We start from the raw sequence: 12,491 nt of genomic DNA on the forward strand, positions 1-12,491 counted from the left end.
ATGTGACGCCGTTTTGAATTTTGTAGGCTTCTTTGGCATTTTGTCACATATTTCTTTTAAATATTATTTTATTATTTCATATAATACAAAAAAAAATCATCACCTTTAATATATAAATAATGCTGCTCAAGAAATGAGTTAGGTAAGTATAGAATATTCGATTATTACTGCCACGTGATTGAGGTAGTAGAAGAGTAGAAATCATTTGCCAACATACAATATATATAATGCCGGTAATCGGGCTATGTGCGCTGAGTCTGAGTTCGCTCAAACTCAAATACCATCGAACTTCGGAACTATAGGATCATCATATTCAAATACCACTGAGATTCAGGGTTATAGGCTTAAGCTCGATTCATTTATTTCTTTTCGGATAAAATATCGAGCAATATATAAATTACAAACTTGATAAATTTGCAGCAAAGAAATGAAGAATTTCGACGAACAACTCAATTATATCAAATAATCTAGACAATTGAAATCCATCTAAAGAAACCCTAAATGAGTTTCTACAAGACACGAGAAAAACCTGGAAATAGGAATGAGCGAAGTAAAAGAAGATTATGTAACTTGTATATATGAAACGTTTTATATTATATCTAACTTAATTCAGATTGAACTATGAGAAACTCAAACTCACCTTATAAATTAATGGAATTTAATCTATGATGAACGGAAACTTCAACCCACACGCGTTTCAACGTTTTGAAAACTGAAACTCCATGACACCTGTCTGAAATGTTTCGAGGCCGTTTCCATTAATATTTAAAAGTTTCAGGGACGTTTAATAATGAAAAATAAAAAACGCGTCGTTTCCACACAAAATAAATCCAAATTTTATTTTAAATAAAAACTTCAAATTGTATACGCTCAAAAAATATCTTAAATATTATGTCTCCTTTTCACTTCTTGGTGTTTTAATATTTTCGTAGATGTTATAAATTTATATGCTCTAAATGTAACGTGAAATGCTTTTTACGGTTTGAAAATTACTATTTACCGTTCATAACAAAAAACCATTTATCTCTCTAAAACCCCAAAATCTCCCAAAAAAAACCCAAAACCCCCCAAATTGCAAATACCAACAAAAATAAAAAATCGAAAATTCGAAATCAAGCTTGAAGAAGGGTTGGGCTTCGATTTTTTGAGATAATTTCGACCCCTTTATGTGTAATATGCATTGGGTAGGTCGATTACGGAACCAATTTCATGTTGAAAAGCCCTACAAATCAATTTGGCGTTCGTACGCCGTGGGCGCCTGCCTTAAGCGTTCAATTCAGCTGTCTTGAACGGTAAATAACAATTTTCAAACCGTAAAAAGCAAGTCCCAATGTAATTGATGGAATGATATTAAACATTATAATATTTTTTAGTATGAATGCTTCCCTATATTTTTATTATTTGTGCGTTTCTGCCACATTTCCGTAGCCAACTTTTTGAAAAACGGAGTTTCCCCATGTCCATTTCCCAGTTTTCCCGTGTAAGGTTCCTTGTTTCCCGGTGTGCGTGTTCCGGTGTCCGTACTACATAGGGTTTAATTAAATGACCCAGACTCAACCATTCTCACTTTAAATTAGGCTCGGCTCCTCAAATATAATCGTACCGAACTATCGGACTTCGATTAAACCGGGCTCAATTGCCGGTCCTATATATCAATGATGTGAGAGACAAAACACAATACACATCAAGAAATAATTAGATTAATTAAAATAGAATAGTCTCTTATCCAGAGATAAAGCCAAGTTTACTGCAATTTCCTGTAAAATCTGCACAACTTAATTAAGAAGTAATCCACCTGAACAAGCAAAGATCCCTCTCATTTTTTTTTATATCTTTCAAACTAGGAAAAAAAAAAAAAAAAAAAAAAAAAAAAAGAGTTTGATTACTTCAAACAACATGATATTGGCAGTTTAGTTGACCATCACAATTCACAGCAAATAAATTAACATCATCGTATCTTGTAGCTGTCACATTATATAATGGGAACAAATAAATAAATAAATTATTTACTAACATAAAAAATAGTCAGAAATCTGTTTTTAAAATAAATAAATAAAAAATAAAGGAAAAGCACATGGCAGTGCTGGCATGAAATTTTATTTCAAAGCTGTTTTAATTCTTCCCATATTTTGATTCTTCCTTAGTTGTCCAATTAAATGCACTCCCCCATCTCCTCCCTCAATATATATATATATATAGACTTATATATGTATAATATAATATATTTACAAAAATAAAATTTTATTATATTTTCTATTACATTATTGACATAAGTTTGTGAGTTTGTGTGTAATAAATGTTTGATGTAATGAAAGATACAAGAGAGACTTCTACTCCATCCCATACTAGTCGATCCCATACTTTGAATTGGACTATGAACATCCTCTGAGGTAATGTTAAATTACGAAAAAACCCCTCTTGTTCGGGTAATTACAACAACCCCTTCGACTATGAATCTTCTTACGCGTCCAACTTTATGGTGTCGTATTTAACACAGTCTTCTAGATTCCGTGGAATACTCTCTGGTTTCTACTTGTTTTGTGCAAAAGTGCAGTTTTTGATGCATCGGAAGCTGATAATTACAAGCCAATAAACACATCTTACGATCATCTTGTTTCGAAATGTGGAGCTCGAATGTGATAAAATGGGTACAAAATAGAGAATATTCCACTAAATTTGACACCGCAAGGGTGGACGTATGTAAAAAGATTCATGGTTGAGGGAGATGGCTGTAATTACTCAAATAAGAAGGGTTTTTTTATAATTTAACTTTAACTCGGTGGGTGAATGTTTAAAGTATATCAAATGTATTTATTTGATGCATAGAAAATTAAATTTATATTTCAAAATCTATTAAATATGTTTATATAATACTACTTGCAAATAGAAACTTAAAACCAAGATCTCAAAATTTCATTAGGACAAGATAACATAACTTTGTCGGTAAACATCTTGAATTTGCAATCACAAGTTCTAAGTCATCTATGTAAGAGTTGAAGAACCAATCATTATCCTAATTTTTAAACAAGTGGAATTTTTTAGGGCACATTACGCCCTCCAAAGTATGATCAAATTACGAAAAAAACCTCTCTTATTTGAGTAATTACAGTCACTCTCCTCCTTTTAAATATTTTTACATAAAATTTATGTAAGTCGGTTATTTACCGAACCAAATCGTATGCTCAGTTCGTTAACGGTATGAAATGTTGGCGCACCAAAATTTCGGTTCAGTTTTACCGATTTAACATTTCTAAATTTACCCCTGGAGGGGTATTTTTTGTAAGATAATATATAATTGAGAAGGTAAATGTAATTATTCAAACAAAATGATTTTTTTTTCTAATTTGACCGTAACGGATTGACCGTAACTTAGTCCAATTTTGTAAGACAAAGTTGTAAGTTTAGTTGTAATGTAGTAACATACAAGTGAGTAATAAACAAATATTTTATTTTTACCAGTTGCAATTAAGAATAATTAGAGTTACATTTTTTTAGGACTACGTGGAGTGAAATGATTGGTTAGTAGCCTGCCTTCTTAAAATATTGCCTTATAGCACCTCCTGACAGCACAATCTATACATAGTCTTGATATGCTACATCAAATTGGATACTTATATTTTATTTATACACACAATCATACATTGATTAATACGAGAGTGTAGCTTTACCCAGTGCACATATATGGTTGGATGCGGGTTCCTGCATTACCAAAAAAAAAAAAAAAAAATTTATTTGTTGCACAATTTGAGTTCCTTTGTCAATATTTTTTAGAGGCAATTTATTATATATCGTCGAAACTCTGTCATACAGTTGCAGATATGCACATACACATAATCACATACCATATAAATATATATATACATATTACTATTTGGTTACACTTCTTCACCTTCGCTGTAATTTAATAATCATTTGATGTACAATTTGAGTTCCTTTTATCAATTTTTTTAAATTGAGTTCATAACGTATCATTAGTCTAAGGCACAAACTATTTTGCATGTTCCATATTATTTGTCTATTTGAAGAGTTATTTTTGTTCAAAATTCTTTATGGTTGAAATTGTAAAACATTAATTGCACTATTTTCATTTTTAACTTTTATCATTCTTAATTTATTAATTAAAAACCAATTAATCAAATGAATATTTTAGTGATTTCCTATATTTTTTTCTATAATCTATGCTTATTGATTTTTTTTAATATGTACACAATAACAAAAGAACGACATATAAAATGGGACGGATGGAATACTGAACAAAAGCGCAATTACAAATTCGAGTGACTATTTTTTTTCTTTGGTCAATAAAAAATAAATAAATTAATTTATAACATGTATTTTATAATTTAATTTGATGAATTTCAAGTCATGTACATGTATCACGTTATTTGTCTCTCTCTCAATTTTCTCCCATAGCCATTCAAGTAATAATGATTAAAAACACCTCATCATATACTCACATCCACAAGTTAAATAAAATAATAATAATAATAATAATGACATTAAATAAATAAATAAATATAAAAAAAAACATTATAATTTACAAAGTCCTATGTCCACCATGTAATAAGTTTGTATCAATCTTTGAGCACATGTCATCCCCAGTCCCACATGGCCTCTCCAATCATCCAATTTTTTTTGACAGCTTTCCAATATTTAACCATAAAACCTTTTATTTTTATTTATTTATTAATTAATTAATTTATTTATTTTTGGCAAAATTCACATATCTTATCAAGATAACCACCACATATATATAATCATCAGATAAATTCAAGAACTCTCCCAAACTCCATTTTCTTGTGACAAAAAACAAAAAGTGATCCCAAAAAAGAAAAAAAGTTAAATTCAAGAACTTTAATTAATTTATTAAAATGGATGTTAATAATGAAGATATTGAGAAGGTTGAGCCTGGAGAATTACTTGAAGACATCTGGTTTTTTGGTAATTTACTACAGAGAAAATCAAGAATGCTGAGAAGTTTATCTGATCCCTGCACTTCTTCTTCTTCTTCTTCATCAAAAGTGTACGGCGGCCAAGAAGAGGCTTCGCCGGAGAAATCATACGAGGAAACCTACGAGTCAATCAAGAAGCTGTCGGCCGGAGACGAGCCGCCGCGGCGGAGTCTGATCAGGGCGCCGTCGGATCCGTCGAGTTCGGTGAGGAAGGATCAGAAACCGGCGAAAAAGGGGAGTGATTCTCTCAGAGGCAAATCGTCGAACAGGAGGCGTGCACCGGCGAACGCCTTGAACAGGGCGCCGTCTCTGCCGACCAGTTTGCAGGAGACTGACGAAGAAGAGAACGAGTTCTCCATGGGGAAATTGATCCGACAAGCTTCGATGAACTACTCCGACACGCTACCGCCGAGGAAACACGCCGCCAAGGTACCCTGCTCTAATTCCAAGAAAATTATAAATTTTCGGGTTTTTTTGTTTTTTAATTTCAAGATTGAATTTTTATTTTATTTTTTTTGCAGGCGCTTACACCAAGCTCGAGTGTATCGAGGTACAGATCGACGAGAAAGAAATCGGAGGTCGAGGGTATTAAATTCGATCTGGAATCGGAGGAATTATTACGAGGGTTTAACGATTTGAGATTAGATTCCGGCGGAAGAGATTCGAGCCCTAATCCGATCAGCATCGCACCAGGTTTGCAGGAAAGGAAGAGGGTCGATGAAGAAGAAGATGAAGTTGTGAAACACAGTAGGGCGATGCGGCCGTATCTATCGGAGGCGTGGGCGGCGGCGCCGAAGCAGAGCTCCGCTCCGCCGTTTCCCAAGTGGGGCGGCGGCGGCGGCGCCAAGGCGAAGAGATCGAACGAGGATATGAAGGCGCAGATTAAGTTTTGGGCCAGGGCGGTGGCGTCTAACGTGCGCCAGGAGTGCTGAAAAGTTTGACATTTTTTTTTTTTAAATATTTATTTTGCAGAAATAAAACGTGATTTGTTACAGTTGGTGAATTGAGATTCGCCATTGTTGGAAAATGAATATCCTTTGCAAGAAAAGTTCTCTCTAACACTACATGCAATGCTATCTATATATATATATATATATATATATATATATATATATATATATATATGAAATGAATTTCAAAATTATAGCTAGCTATTGGTTGTGAATTGATTCTCTAGGGGAATTTCAATTTGTATCATAAAAAATGTCCCAATTACTTCTAGGGTAAATTACGGTCACTCCAGAATTACGATCGAATTACGAAAACTTCTCTCTTGTTTGGGTAATTACAGTCACCCCCTCAACTATGTATTATCTTACGAAAAAATGCCTCCAGAGGTAACTTTAGGGATGTCAATTCGGTAAAACCGAACCGAAATTTTGGTACGCCAACATTTCATACTGTTTACCGAACTAAATATACGATTTGGTTATATAAATAACTGAATTACATTAATTTTATGTAAAAATATTTAAAATGAGGGGTGACTATAATTACGACAACAAGAGAGTTTTTTTTTTTAGTTTGATCATACCTCAGGGAGTGGTCGTAATTTGCCCTAACAATTTTGTACGAAGAAGACTCAATTTTCATGAGTATTGACTTTTAAAGCTAATAGTTTCAAATTTACAATTGTAAATTAATTGAACTTGTCTAAGTGACTCTACCAAATACTCCACGATTTAATTTTGAGTCCTTGAGCTCTAATTTTAATTGTTTATGCTTTGGCAGAAATTATCTAATTTAAAATAGGAATTTTCTAGAAGTTCTCCATACGTAAAACTTCATTAGCCATAGGACACTGATGAAGCCTAAATGGCCCTATCACAAATAGAGGGAAAAAAATGAGTCATATGCAAAGGAAGCCCACAAGTTCCGAGAGACCTGCAAAAATAAGTGTTGTAGAAGGTTTTTCGGTGTTAGTACTGCGACGACAAAGTCAATCGGGTATATAATAACGTAAAATGATATATGTATTTGGGAGTGAAAATAATACAATGGGTGTAATAACAAATATCACCTTTCCCTTGTGCCTCAAAGTTACATTTATACATGCCACATGGATGGGGTTGTGGGACCTTTATCACTTTACTGGTCAGGTTACACGTGAGAGTGATGTGACTACTGCGAGCAGTTCTTGTCTCTTGAGGGTGAACTTTTTCGTAACTCGCAGTCTGGTTAGTTAAATGGTCCACGTAGAGTACTCATAGACGATGGATGTGACTACATTCGGCCAACTGTTAAAGGACAAAAGGCGGAAAGCATGGACTGAGAAGAAGCTCATGACTTGTGGTGTAACCAGAAACGACCAATCATTCTTTGCCGAGTGTAGTTGACGGGAAAAAGTGGGCCTAAACCGCATTTGGGCTTCTTTTGTTTGGCAATCAAGCCCATATCATACACCATAGTTTTTCGATTCTCATCAAATTTCCTTGCTCGCTCACTTACAAAAACATATTAGCAAAAAGTTACCGAAAACAATGCGTACGCTTCATGTGAATAGTGCAATGAGCACTGCGAGCCATAAGTTTATTATTGAAATTTCCAACCTTGGTTGTTGTATTAGTATACATAACCTCATTAGCAATAAGGACCTGCACCGTATTTTTCGGTTTCGATTCAAGTTCGTTGTTCGTTCGTTTACAAAGATAGTCTACAATTTTACTAGCGAAAAGTTAATGGAACAATGCACACGTACGATTTCTTGCCCAATAAACAACAAACAAACGATTTCTTTCAAAACCCCAAATCGCATACCATCTCTTCATTCTCACTCGTCGCCTCCATATCCTCGGTTTCGAAGCCAACCTAAAAGCCACCGGGTGATTCAAGAAGATTAGGGTTGCGGCTATGGAAGGCAAAATATTACATTGTCACCGAGTCGGGACCGAAAAAAATATTATTTAAGCGAGATTATTAATTTATCGAGGTTAATTTTTCTCCATCGAGTGAAATAATTTATTGGAATATATTTTCACCTATAAATAAAAGTATTTGTGTGGGATATATAATTAAATTGAGAGTTTAATCAATAAAAAAACAAAGAAATATCTACCTTAAAAAATTAAATAAAATAAAATAAAATTAGAAATACCTCCTGAGATTATTCTCTGCCTGAGCATCAGACATTTTACTACTGTCCACAAAATGATGCACACTCAACCAGTGCTCCGCCGCCGTCTCTCCGCCGCCAACTTCCTCCTCCCTCCAGCCTCTCCGGTCCCATTTTCCCACTATCTCAAATTTCCCTTTAGACCCACAAATCACTATTCTCTCTGCTCTGCCCACAAAGCATGGATTGCCCAATTATCAGAAGAACTCGCCACCGCTGCCGCCGCCGCCGCCGCAAGCTCCGCCTCCTCGCCACCGCCGAATGAGGGACCAATTGAACTCTCTCCGTCAATTCCCTCAATTATCTCAGCCGCTTACGGCTCTTCATCTCTACAAACCGCCGCCAGCGTCCTCCTCACCGGCGCCTTCGCTCTCTTCCTCTTCCGCTCCCTCCGCCGCCGCGCCAAGCTCGCCAAACAATCGGTGCGTTTTCTCACTAATTAAGATGATTAACAAGTTGATTGCTACACACTTGGCAGAATTTTGTTACACACTCATTTTTCGAAAAAAATTCCGATTTTTATATAATAGTTGGACTAAGAAAAATGGAAATTCCGAATTATGCCCGCGATTCCGATCCGAACGTTTTTCGATTTCGAAACAAGTTTTTTTCTTTTCCAATTTCCGAAATTCCGATTTCCGATAAAAAAAAAAAAAAAATCGGTTTTTTTCCAAAGGTGCTAATTCCAATATGATCCGTTCGATTTCCACCCCTAAGTTTGTACATTGTTGTTTCGACTCTTGTTGTGCATGTATGTGTCTATACATATACATATACAATGTGTATATAGAACCTTGATAAATTAATAATCTCGTTTAAATAATAGTCTATTCTGGTCCCAATTGGGTATGAACATAGTAAATTATTAGTTCAATAATTTGATATTTTATCTAATGTTGTAGAATTGAAATGTAGATTATCTCAACATTGGTAATTTATATATGTGGGACCAGAGATTAAGGTCGTCGGGGACGAAAACGGCATCTAATAATTCACTCCGTAAAAAAGGAAAGTCGCGAACTTCACCCGATCAGGCGTTTCTTGGAGCTGTAATAGCTGCTGCATGTGGAATACTTCTTTATAAATTCACGACCACCATCGAATACTCTCTCAATCACCAAACGCTTTCCAATAATTACTCGGTCCGTTTCCTCTTCGATTTAGTTGCTTTTATTAAATTATTACATGCATTAATTCCGAATCGTGTGAATTTTTCGATATATAGAAGTTGTCTTATTAAATGTAATCTAAATATCTCGTAAAATGTATATACTTACTATACGTACACCACAATGATATATATCGTTTCATCGTTTTTTTCAGGTTCGCCAAATAACTATAACGATAAGGTAATTTGGGTAATTTAATTATCGGCTACTATTTAATTCCGTGTTTTCATATATTAAACTTATATATGAAGCGATTTAATTTCATATATATATATATATATATATATATATATATATATATATATATATATATATATATACGCAGGACGATCATAAACGGAATGTGTTACCTTGCCACGTTTGTGTTTGGATTCAACTCTCTAGGTTTGTTCCTTTATTCGGGGCAGCTAGCGCTTAACTCATTTTCGGAAGTTTCTAGAAGCGAAGGTGATGCCCCGTTAAACTCGTCTTATCCAAAATCGAGTGATCCGGATAGTTCCGGAACAACCAGTGCCGATGAGGAACAAAGTTCAGATAAAACACAAAAATGAAGAAAAAAAATCAAAATCGAAATCGAGTAGGTTTTCTCTTCTTGAATATATTGTATAGTCGAAAAGTTTCGATTTTTTTTTTCTTCCTTAAATACTACTATATAGTAAAACTTGTATTATATAATCTACATCACAACACTATGTAAATTTATGTGTTTACCAGCATGTACTAGACTTGAAAGAATCTATAATTACTAGAAATATAAGTAAATAGTTAAGTAATTACTAAAGGTTAAATAATTAATTATGAGGCTAAACTAGAATTAACAATACAAGTTCACAATTGATTAAGCAATATATAATAGTTTTCAAATTTCGTTGATTACGATTCGGAAGCTTCTAATTTCGAAACAATATTCAAATTCTTAATTTCAAAATTTCGAATTTTTTTTCCTTTCTTGTGGATCGCAATTTGGAATTTTGATGTGATTCTTATTTTCGATCCGATTTTAATTTTTGAAAATTCCAATTTTTTTTCTCTAAAATTTCACTTGTAGTATCAATGTTATTTGTAGCTTAAATCGACTCAAGATTATGACACCGTAATCTAAAATATTTGAGTTCTATTTTGTCCTTCGGTACGTGATTAACCAGCGCGTGATCTTGATTGTGGTAAAACCGTCAAATATTCATATATACTACGTTCTCTTATTAAAATAAAATGTTAATAAGAAAATTATGTGCAGATCACGTGACTAGGGTTAAGGTAGATTTTTTCTTCTTCGATAAACTACAGTTCAACCATTATAAATTAATACAATCGAAACTTATAAAATACTATTAACCTATTAAAAATAAAACATATATTAAAATTATTGTATTCTCATTTGAAGTGGAAATTACCTCAACTAGTGTGGGTAGGGTTGTGCATGGATCGGTTTTAACCATCAACCAACCCATTTTCGACCCACAATTTGTGATGGTTAATCAACATCAACCGACCCATTTAAGTTGGGTCGATAATGTCAACCAACCCATGTATAGTTGGGTCGATAATGGTTTCTAATATGCTAAAAAGTTGGTTAGTCGGTTAATATCGGCCAACCAACTTTATTCATTAATTTATTATTTATTAATTTTAATTAAAATATTTAATATTTTTAAGGGTAAAATTCATTTTGCACCCCTGTACTATGATAAATGTATCGTTTACCCCCCTGAAGTATTGAAAACATCAAACACCCCCCTGCCGTTAGTTTTTTTCTTCTAATTCCGTTAGTCAAACACTTTGACCGACTATTGCAAAGAAATGTTGGCTTTTTTTTAATGAAAATACCCCAAAAAAATTCTATATATAGGAAAACTAACGGCACAAAACCCACAAAAAATGAAAACTAAAAGCCCTGAAATCTATATATAGAAATTTTTTGGGGTATTTTCGTTACAAAAAAGCCAACATTTCTTTGCAATAGTCGGTCAAAGGGTTTGACTAACGAAATTAGAAGAAAAAAACTAACGGCAGGGGGGTATTTGATGTTTTCAATACTTCAGGGGGGTAAACGATATATTTATCATAGTACAGGGGTGCAAAATGAATTTTACCCTATTTTTAATATCAAATTTCTATTTTATATCACATTTATTAAATTGTTTAATATTGACCAAAATCCTAAAAGCAATAAATCTAACCTAATTATCTAATTTGAACTATTTTAATTTTAAGACATACAGTTTAAATATTTGGACGATTATTATTTGTTGAACTATTTATGTTTAATTGCAATATATATGCTCGTAATGTTTTGAATCTTTTATTTGAATATTATTGAACTAGTCGCATTTAATTTATAAAAGATATAGCATTGTAACAAGTAATAAAATATTAAAAAAAATTAAAAAATATTTAGATGGATGACCCATCAACCAAATCACCAACCAACCCATTAAATTGGTTTTCAACCATCACCCAACCCATATAAGTTGGGTCGATAACGGTTTCCAATATTTACTAAAGTTGGTTGGATGGGTTGAGTTGGTTTTATGCCTGGTTTTAACCAAACCAACCAACGCACAGCCCTAAGTGTGGGTGCAATATAATGTTTTATTTAATTTAATTTAATTTAATTTTAGGAAAATAAAGGAATAAAAATTCACATGTTATTACAACCATAACTTAGATGGACAATATATAAAATAAAATAATATAATATATGGTACACATGGACATAATAAAGAAACAGGCTGTCTACTGTGTTCACCATCTCGTGGGGAAATTTTAATTTCACGTGCACCCAAATAAATGACTTTTATATTCTATTGAATCTTCTTTTTCTGAAACCTAGATATATATATAAAGCCTGTCTTTACTTACAAAGAGAATCCAATATCCAATTATTGCTAAATAATAATAATAATAATAATAATAATAATAATAATAATAATAATAATAATAATAATAATAATAATAATAATAATAATAATAATAATAATAATAATAATAATAAAATGATAATAATTAATAAATAAATAATATGATGGAGTTGTATTTACATTAAAATTTCAAGTGGAACTCGAAACATGTAACTCGAGAAATAATCGAGTTGGAAGCTGAAAGTTGGTTCTTAAAAGCTTAAAAGTTCTTTGAGTCTTCAGTAAATACTTCATTTGTTCAATAATAATTGTCTTTTTAAAAAAATATTTTTATTCTATATTATTTGTCATTTTAGATTTTCAATACTGCACTAAATGTAATTTTTCATGTTTTAAC

General features: G+C 32.8%; 2 protein-coding genes across 2 annotated transcripts; both read left to right on the forward strand.

The window, feature by feature from the left end:
• Positions 1-4,681: 4,681 nt before the first annotated feature.
• Positions 4,682-6,000, forward strand: LOC105970454 (hypothetical protein). The gene is made up of 2 exons (XM_012995277.2): positions 4,682-5,381; positions 5,474-6,000. Exons 1-2 carry the CDS (start codon positions 4,872-4,874, stop codon positions 5,882-5,884), a joined length of 921 nt encoding a protein of 306 aa, XP_012850731.2. The 5' UTR covers positions 4,682-4,871; the 3' UTR covers positions 5,885-6,000.
• Positions 6,001-8,023: 2,023 nt separating this feature from the next.
• Positions 8,024-10,006, forward strand: LOC105970461 (hypothetical protein). The gene is made up of 4 exons (XM_012995287.2): positions 8,024-8,486; positions 9,018-9,206; positions 9,388-9,413; positions 9,559-10,006. The coding sequence occupies exons 1-4, from the start codon at positions 8,100-8,102 to the stop codon at positions 9,782-9,784; spliced, it is 828 nt and encodes a 275-aa protein (XP_012850741.2). The 5' UTR covers positions 8,024-8,099; the 3' UTR covers positions 9,785-10,006.
• Positions 10,007-12,491: the final 2,485 nt, after the last annotated feature.

This window comes from Erythranthe guttata, chromosome 8, assembly GCF_056151865.1.
Source record: "Erythranthe guttata isolate IM_541 chromosome 8, IM_541, whole genome shotgun sequence".
Taxonomy (NCBI): domain Eukaryota; kingdom Viridiplantae; phylum Streptophyta; class Magnoliopsida; order Lamiales; family Phrymaceae; genus Erythranthe; species Erythranthe guttata.

What these genes read in the sequence shown, in the direction of transcription:
- LOC105970454 (XM_012995277.2), top strand. Translation starts at nt 4,872, where the DNA reads ATGGATGTTAATAATGAAGATATTGAGAAGGTTGAGCCTGGAGAATTA. An exon ending in CGAGGAAACACGCCGCCAAG is followed by an intron (nt 5,382 to 5,473) that starts GTACCCTGCTCT and finishes TTTTTTTTGCAG; the next exon opens with GCGCTTACACCAAGCTCGAG.
- LOC105970461 (XM_012995287.2), top strand. Translation starts at nt 8,100, where the DNA reads ATGATGCACACTCAACCAGTGCTCCGCCGCCGTCTCTCCGCCGCCAAC. An exon ending in CCAAGCTCGCCAAACAATCG is followed by an intron (nt 8,487 to 9,017) that starts GTGCGTTTTCTC and finishes ATGTGGGACCAG; the next exon opens with AGATTAAGGTCGTCGGGGAC. An exon ending in CGCTTTCCAATAATTACTCG is followed by an intron (nt 9,207 to 9,387) that starts GTCCGTTTCCTC and finishes CGTTTTTTTCAG; the next exon opens with GTTCGCCAAATAACTATAAC.